This window comes from Triticum aestivum, chromosome 7D, assembly GCF_018294505.1.
Source record: "Triticum aestivum cultivar Chinese Spring chromosome 7D, IWGSC CS RefSeq v2.1, whole genome shotgun sequence".
NCBI classification, from domain to species: Eukaryota; Viridiplantae; Streptophyta; class Magnoliopsida; order Poales; family Poaceae; genus Triticum; species Triticum aestivum.
In genome coordinates, this window is record NC_057814.1 from 477,719,395 (window position 1) to 477,728,845 (window position 9,451).

At 43.2% G+C, this 9,451-nt stretch overlaps 1 protein-coding gene across 1 annotated transcript; it reads left to right on the forward strand.

Annotated features, from left to right (window-relative positions):
• The first annotated feature begins 7,660 nt into the window (after positions 1-7,660).
• Positions 7,661-8,964, forward strand: LOC123169369 (protodermal factor 1). The gene is made up of 3 exons (XM_044587205.1): positions 7,661-7,916; positions 8,034-8,214; positions 8,334-8,964. The coding sequence occupies exons 1-3, from the start codon at positions 7,814-7,816 to the stop codon at positions 8,662-8,664; spliced, it is 615 nt and encodes a 204-aa protein (XP_044443140.1). The 5' UTR covers positions 7,661-7,813; the 3' UTR covers positions 8,665-8,964.
• The last annotated feature ends 487 nt before the right edge of the window (positions 8,965-9,451 follow it).

Here is a 9,451-nt window from a genome sequence, read left to right on the forward strand (position 1 = left end):
CCTCCCAGGTATATGTACGTTAGGTATACACATACAGGTCTTGGATGGAAAAAATCTCTCACCGCCTCGCTCAGCGCCTCAGCCTCGCGTGCTAGCCTAGGAAAGTAAATCCAATACGCTGTTGGGCCTGGCCCATGTTTGCACGTACGTGGTCAGGAGAGATCGGAGAGGAAAGGAATCGTTGGGTTGATTTCCTGTAACTTAGGAATAAGGATCGATCGTTCCCTGCCCTTTTCCTATTCCGTTGTTCCTCACGAACGAACGACGCGAGTAGCCGAGTACGCGACGATTGCAGCAGCAGGATCTCTTCGAGTTCGAACTCGGCTGCGACTGCAGCAGGTATGTCTGGGCGCGCCCTCTTCCCTCGCATGATCTTCGTCGTATTTCTGTTCTTTCTAATCCTGATTCCCAATTTCTCGATCGATCGAACAGATTAACAGGGAATCATTTTTAGGGCGCTCGAATCATTGCGCCCACGTTGCCAGATTAGATTATAGAGAGAAGGTAATATACCATGCCCTAGCAGATTCTTATTATATTAGATGATCTTCTGTACTTAATGTAATATTTTAATTAGCTTTGCGCTAATTTTAAAGTGAATTGTTCCTTTCAATTTCAGCAGGGTCATGTCGAGTACGGGTAGAAAGTATCCATCCGGAAGTCATAAAAGAAAGAAGAAGAAGGAGGCAGATGAGGAAAAGAAGCATTGAGCGGATCTCTTTTCAAATATTATAAGAGCGATACGAGCACGCCAAGAAATCTAGACGAGTTGGCGATAGTTCTTGCGGGTGACCGAGCTAATGGCAATCCAGAAGATGATGGCGATACGCCTACAGAAGGCAATGCTGACGTCAACATGGATGATACCAATGTGAGTGATCATGAGCCCATATTTAATTCATCTGCGGCGGAATCTACTAGTGTTGATGAGGAACCAATAAGTGTGGATATTTATGATCCAAGCAATTGGGGTAATCTTGATAACAAAGCGAGGGACATATTAGTGGAAAAGGGGCCTAAAAGGGAAGAAGAAAACACTAAATATCCTTTGGATGAAAATTTAAGACATTTTTCGTATAGCCATTACTCAAGAAAGATGAGCAATGGAGAGGTGCGTGATAGAAAATGGTTAGTGTTTTCAAAACACACAAATAAAGTGTTCTGTTTTTGCTGTAAGCTTTTCAATTCTGATAAATGCAAGAGTGCAATGGGGAATGATGGGTTTTGTGATTGGAGGCATATTAATGAGAGACTGAAAGAGCACGAAGCTAGTGTCGACCATATTACCAACATGAACTCGTGGAATGAATTGAGAGTTAGACTGAGCAAGCATGAAACAATTGACAAAGATTTACAGCAACAAATCACAAAGGAGAAGGAACGCATAAGGCAAGTTTTTTTAAGAATTGTTGCCATTGTGAAATTTCTTGGTAAGCGCAATTTGGCTTTTAGAGGATCCAGTGAGCAACTTTATGATGATACTAATGGAAATTTTTTAGCTTGTGTGGAGATGGTTGCAGAGTTTGATTTGGTAATGCAAGACCATCTTAGGCGTATTCAAGATAAAGAGATCCATCACCATTATCTTAGCCATAAAATTCAAAACGAGTTGATTTCTCTTATGGCTAGTGACATTACAAATTCTATTCTCAAGATTGTCAAAGTGGCCAAATATTTCTCTGTTATCCTAGATTGTACCCCGGATGTGAGTCATCAAGAACAAATGAGTTTGTTGGTTCGATGTGTTCATATATCTGATGGAAAAATACAAATTGTGGAGTACTTCCTTGCTTTTTTGGTAGTGGAGGACACATCTGGTTTGGGAATTTTCAAGGTATTGGTTGATTCTATGAAGTCCTTCGATCTTAATATTGATGATATTAGGGGCCAAGGTTATGACAATGGATCCAACATGAAAGGAAAATACAAGGGGGTGCAAAGTCGGTTGCTTGAGGTAAATCCAAGAGCTTTGTATATGCCATGTGCTTGCCACAGTCTTAATCTTACCCTTTGTGATATGGCTAAATCTTGTGGTAGAGCTGTTTCTTTTTTTGGAATTGTGCAACGAATATATGTATTATTCAGTGGTTCTACGAAAAGATGGAAAGTTTTTGTCAGCCATGTGACAGATTTGACTGTGAAATCGTTGAGCAATACTCGTTGGGATAGTCGTATCAAAAGTGTTAAAGCAATTAGATTTCAAGCTCCTAACATAAGATCAGCTTTACTTGAGTTAAGTGAAGATAGTGGTACCGAACCCAAGGATAGGAGTGATGCAAAAAAATTGTTTGATGTGCTTGGCAGCTATGAGTTCATACTTGGCATGGTCATTTGGCATGACATTCTATTTGCTGTAGATTCAGTAAGCAGGAAGCTACAATCACCATCCATGTGCATTGAGACTGCCTTAAAGCAAATAGATGGTATGAGGACTTATTTTGACACTTATAGAGAGGAAGGGTTTGATTCTAGTGTGATCATTGCCAAAGAAATCGTAGCTGAAATGGGTGTAGAGCCATCATTTCCAGTAAAGCGTCGTGTTTCTAGGAAGAAACAATTTGATGAAGATGACAATGATGAAGCGATATTGGAAGCTAAGAAGGATTTTAAAGTCAATTATTTTTTGATTATGGTTGATAAGGCGGCCACTTCACTGAAAATTAGATTTGACGAACTTGAGTCATTCAAAAATATATTTGGATTTTTAATGAGTTCAACGGCCTTGAAGTCATTGGACCGTTCTGAACTTAAAGACAGTTGTACAAAATTTGCAAGTGCTTTCTCTTCGGGTGGTTCATCTGATGTTGATTTAAATGATCTGATTTCTGAGTTAATTGTTATGCAGTCAACTTTGCCCGATAGAACAATGTCTGCTATGGAGATTTTTGAGTTTGCGAGGGAAGCAGATTGTTATCCAAATATTGCTATTGCATACCGGATTTTCTTTACTATGCCTGTTACTGTGGCATCAGCTGAAAGAAGTTTTTCGAAGTTGAAATTGTTGAAGAACTACTTGAGATCTACAATGTCGCAAGAGAGGTTAAATGGCTTGGCAACTTTATGCATCGAGAAAAATTTGGTTGATGAAATTGATATTGATACCATCGTTAGTGATTTTGCATCTCAGAATGTTAGAAGAAAATTTTGAAGGTAATATGTAATTCATTATTTGATATGCACAATCTTTTTGGACGCACTTAATTATTTTCTTTGATACAAATTATATGTACATATGATGGTTATTAATTAGACATTTATACTAAGGGCCCCGAAGGGCCCCGGATTGTAGTTTCGCCCCGGGCCCCTAAAATCTCAGGACCGGCCCTGGCTGAGGTGGGGGCCGAGGGCGTGTTGGAATAAGGTCTCTCGAATCTCTCTCTACCTCGATGACATTTGATCTATCGTCGACAAAGGGCATGTAGAGTTCGGGTCCTGGATATGCTAATTTCGTCCAGATCTTGTCATTTGCTGTGTCTTTCAAGAAGACTATTGGTTCGCTATTGGTGCGGTGACTTCAACATCTTCTTTTGTGTTGCTTTGATCACAAGAAGCCATCAACTCAATTGGCTAGCAGCTCAAGTCAGTTGTGCAAGGCCACGAGTTTGACATGTCGCAAGCTCACTCCTCTTCCATGTATTTTTACGTCTCGTGTTAAAAAAATAAGTTGCATCGCGCCGGTGAGCCGGGCCAGTTGTGTGCGGAGCCTGTGTGTGCACTCCTATATGACGCAAAAGGTTCACACCGGACGTGGAAGGCAAAGTGTGTCATGCTCGTCCCACACAGTGGCACACTTTTTTTTTCTGTTTTTTGCAATTGTTATTTTACATTTCTGTACTTCAATTTCCCCTTTTGTTTTTTTTCAGTTTTTTCTTTTATGTGTTTCACTTTTGTTTTTACATTTTTAAATTTATGAACACTTTATAGAAAATCATCAAGATTTCTAAATTTTATGATGATTTTTATATAATCTGAATATTTATTAAAATTCTAGATTTTTATTAATTCGAGAACATTTTCAAAATGGCTGTGAAACAATTTCAGTGAGAAACATTTTTTGGTATTTTGAACATTTTTTGAAAAGGAGTCAATATTTTATGTTTTTGGATTTGTTTAATTCATAATGTTTTAATAAATTCAATATTTTAGAAAAAATCCGTGAATGTAGTTTAATAGCGATGAATTATTTTTTATACGTGATTTAATTTTAACATACATGTTTTTTAATTCTCCACGACATTTTTTCTTTTTAAAAGTGATTAGCATTCTCTTGTAATTCTGTGAAGAAAATATTTTCATGAAAAATAAATAAAGAAGTTCGCTCAAAAACAATAGGCCTAAGCGCATTCCATGTGCAGCATGGGCCGTTGTCCGTACAAGAACAGAAGGAATGTAGAAACCGTTGTCCATATGCTATTCATACAAAAATCAGTGAATACATCTTCTTCTGTGTTGTTGATGACATGGTCCGTTTTTTCCAACTCTTTGAACTGGTGTTGATGGGTTGCAAACCTGTACTACATGGGTGACACTCCAACTGGTATTGCTTCAGCGATCTGTAGCTCTTATCTCAAGGGCGAGCGATTATAGCGGTCTTGAAAACCTGATATGGAGAGGGCATTTGCATCTGTCCCTTCCCTTTACTGTGGACCCAGTGCAATTTTCAATCTTCGACATGCGGCATACAATCGAAAAAAGAAGAAGGTTAGTATAATTTTCCTTGTAATTTTATTTTTACTGGTCCTTCTATGTCTAGTTACTTGTCTATTGTACGATTTTTATTTTTCTTAATATTAATCAGATCTAAAATGCCTTTTTAGTGTCCTTATTGAAGAAACATGAGATGAACAAGAAAATGAGTAAGACAACTAAACCCACCGGCACGCTGTCCGGTGGGTGCACGATTCCTTATCTATTCTGTGCGTCATGCATGGAATAGTTTGGGATGGACTAGTTGAAGGGTACCCGGCCCCGTCGTAGGCTTCTGCATGGGGCAGTTCCAGGGTGCGGGAGTGCCTCAGCACCGCCACATGTCGCACGTTGGGCTATTCCTAGTTAAGAAGTGACTTTTGTAAGAGGTATCCTTTAATTTGTGATTTCATTTTTCATGTGAATCTAATTTGAGATTCCATGTGTAGTGATCGCCTAACAGAGAGGGAATGTACAATCGGAAATACTAACGCCTACACGTGTGGGTGTCTGCATCTTGCCCACACGCATGGATCAATGTCGGTTTGAGTTTGCAAGAATCTGCGCATGTTTTGCCAGATTTTTTATGCCACGTAGGATTGGGCTGGTGTGTGGGCATTCATCCAGTCGCCCACACGTCCGTTTTCACACGCGGAGGTGCTGGTGTGTGGGCGTTTAGTAGTTCGCCCACACGTCAGTTTTCAACGCACGCGGAGGGACTGGTGTGTGGGCGTTTATCAGTTCGCCCACACGCTCGTCTCCTCTCCCACACCCAAAGCTATCAGTTGCCATGTGTTTTGCAGGGTACATGACAACTGCCCTAGTATGCTTGTAAGCAGATGGCAACTCTCTCTTTACCCGAACATGTTATTTTGCCATGTCTTTTTTGTAGTGCTACATGGCAACTGCATAGTGTTTAGTAGATGGCAACTCCTAAAGATACCACCGCGCCCACATGCCCGTCTCGTCTCCCACACACAAAGATGTCAGTTGCCATGTGTTTTGCAGGGTACATGGCAACTGCCCCTAGTGTGCTTGTAAGCAGATGACAACTCTCTCTTTTACCCGAACATGTTATTTTGCCAATGTCTTTTTGTAGTGCTACATGGCAACTGTCTAGTGTTAGTAGGTGACAACTCCTAAAGTTTTCAAATCATGGCAACTGTAGTAGATCAGACCACACATGGCAACAGCTGCAGTTGTCCAAAAATGGCATCTGGCACTTTGACCTGAGATGGCAACTGCAGTTGAGCAACCATGGCAATTGTAGTTGTCCGACATGGCAATTGTAGTTCAACAACATGGCAACTGCAGTTAAACGAACATGGAAGAGGGTCCAGACCATGGCAACTGCCGGGACGTGTGGTGACTGTCACACGGAGCGTGCGAGACCATGAGATAGGAGGCCTAAGTACCGGCGTGTGGGCGTTATCTATTTTGCCCACACGTAGGCATGTGGGAGGGACCGCGAGGCAAAAAAAGAGGCGTGTGGGCATTATTTGTTTTGCCCATGCATAGGCGTGTGAGTTGATTCTTTTAGACACCACACAAAACGTGTGGCCAGACCCCTTAACACCCACACGTATGGACATTATCGTCGTCCATATACAATACGTAGGGTCTCCTCGGACCCTCCCAGGTCTGCGCTAGGCGGTCGCCCGGCCTAGGCCTAGAGCCGGCTCTCTCCCTCTCTCGTCGACTTACTAAATTAAGTGTAGATCACATCATGTCATCACTAGTATTTATGCGCCGCCAGTGTCATACTGCCGTTAGCCGTCGCAATGAGCTGATGGTAGTAACAACCGTCTTGAAGCCTAAATTGTATATGAAGACCTCTAGTGGAAGTCTCTTCGCGCAGTATGATTTTACCCGAAAGTGACCTGTCGCCAAGAAATGATTAATATGTGGAAAACCATCTTTTCGTGTGTAAGATGGATTGAGTTAATTGCAGTGAACAAATTCTTCCTAGTTTTTTTCTTTAAACAAAATTGACGATGCAACTCCACTCCTTAACAGCGGCAATTTCGCTACTCTGCAAAATAGAAAAGGCAGCGGCAATTTCGCTACTCTGCTCTGCTGCTGGATTACAGCGTAATACCTGACAGGAAACCTGCATAATTGCTCTGGTACAACTTGGCATTATGAAAGCATAATTGCGCAAAGAGCTTTCATTATTAAGATTACTGGCAGCTGCAGTGATCAAATCGAACTAAGTAGGCCGAAGATGAATCTTTTCACTGCAATCTGCAACAAACAGAAAACACGAGAGAAATTGATTCACTGCATAACAAGTCAGGTGACACATATATAGTAAAATCAATCCATATTTTTGTTGTTATTAATTTTGTAGATCATGCAATCCATCTTAATTTCTGACTTATATTTCTAATATATCCGCTGGAGGACCATCCAACTTGGACCTGAAGGACAGCACATATATGATCTGAATGTCCACGTCCACGTACTGCGACGTCGCAACTTCCTAAGGACCAAAACATTAAGGGCGCACTCCATGAAATAGCGGGAGAGTAGGTGGCAAGCGCCGAATCCAATTTAATCTGGTTGGAACGACACCCGTTTAGTGATGATAGTGGCATGTCATCCTTTCTCACACGAAAGCTACGACCGATCTGCAGACTAACCTGCACCGAACAGTCGATGCACACCGCCTCTTCGGCAAGTCCATCTCCAACTGGCAACTAGAGTATCAATCCCTCAAAAAAAAAAAAGAACTAGCAGCTATCATACTTGAGTTCCAATTACTTACGCATTTCTCCAGCCTCAAACCGTATAACGATATGCTAGCTATAGCTAGTATAAGAAAGTTTAAGCACACAATTAATCCATGGATTCAACACGTGCACTAGCCGTGAGGCCAGGCTAAGAGATCGCCATGGCACTGAGCTGGATGGATGAACCGAGGCATTGATGGCGGGTGGTGGCTAACTACCCTCGACCCGTGGCTAGGTCACACGGTCCATGCATGCTCACCGGCAAATCAACGGTAGGTGATGCGCGCTTGTGTATTTATACCTGCAGGTTCAGTGTCCAAAGGCACCCACTCAAGTACCACTGACACTGCCACAGTCCTCTTTGTCTCTACCACTTCGAGGAGTTCTTCGGAAGGATGGGCTCCAAGATGCTTCTGGTCACCGCTCTCTTGGTGGGCATAGCCTCTCAGAGCTATGCCACCAGGAGCCTTGACGGAAACCACTTGGCTGATCAGAAGTGTATGTATTAGTTCCAGATCTCACAGTCCCGTGTGTTTACCTTGTTGCATATATAATACTGCTGCCACGTACTTTTGCTGATCATGAGGCACGCCGTGTATCTGTCGATCTCAACAGACGGCGGCGGCGGCTACGGAGGTGGCGGTGGGGGCTCCGGAGGTGGTGGTGGCTACGGAGGAGGTGGCAGCGGCGGCGGGGGTGGCTATGGAGGAGGCGGCGGCGGTGGCTACGGAGGAGGAGGCGGCGGTTACACACCGATGCCAACACCGTCGACCCCCAGCCACAGCGGATCCTGCGAGTAAGGCAAACCTGCCGCTAGATAATAATCTGCTAAATATCAATCAAAGGATCGCAGATTCAAAGCTCAAAAAACAATCTGTTCTAACTGTAACTCTGCATCTGGACGTGTGTGCGCAGCTACTGGAAGGGCCACCCGGAGAAGATCATCGACTGCATCGGCAGCCTGGGCAGCATCCTGGGCTCCCTCGGAGAGGTGTGCCACTCCTTCTTCGGCAGCAAGATCCATACCCTGCAGGACGCGCTGTGCAACACCCGGACCGACTGCTACGGCGACCTGCTGCGCGAGGGCGCCGCCGCCTACATCAACGCCATCGCCGCCAAGAAGGAGAAGTTCGCCTACACCGCCTACCAGGTCAAGGAGTGCGTCGCCGTCGGGCTCACCTCCGAGTTCGCCGCCGCCGCGCAGGCCGCCATGTTGAAGAAGGCCAACTACGCCTGCCACTACTAGGAGGCTAGGCTACCGGCCGGCCGCCCCAGCTGGTGGTCGTCGGTGGCTAAATAAGTCCATATATGCATGCACGTGTCGTGCATGTTTTCATGCAGTTTCCCGGATGCGCGCGCGCGTGTCCTCCGCTATGCCTTTATGTGTTTGCTTGCCGTTTGATGATGCATGCCATGCCGTCTCATATATACGTAGTGATGCTTAATGCTTTGCTTGCTTTTCTTATCTTCGTTGGTGATGTAAGAATAATTTGATTGAGGAGTTATTAGTGAAAGACATAGTATGCATGATCGCTACCTTTGTTCAGTCTTTGTTTTTTTTTCTTGCGGGGATCTTTGTTCAGTACTTCAGTTATAAAAGACACGAAAAGATCTTATTGACTAGGAAGTGTCCAAGTAAGACTATGTACCCATGCATCACAAGATCATTTGATCTTGGGTTGGGTGGCGCTATCGTTGTGTCATTGCGCATCAACCTAGGCCAATATTCCACCTTTCCTGGTATTCCATCCGTAAAGAAATAAGAGATCATTTAGATCACTATATTAGTGATCTAAACGATCAAGGGAGTACCTTTTAGTTAAAACATCTTTATTATGTTGAGTTTAATATTTTCATTCTACTAGACTAGATCGCTTGGGGATGGGAACTTGGTGCTCTCGGGTACCCTCGCACCCTATGTGCGCCAAAAAAATTAGTAATTCAAAAAAATAGAATCTTTTTTAAAGCAAACATGATCAGGTATTGTGCTCCTATTAAATGTTTGGACAAGAAATTATTCCTTATTGACTTCG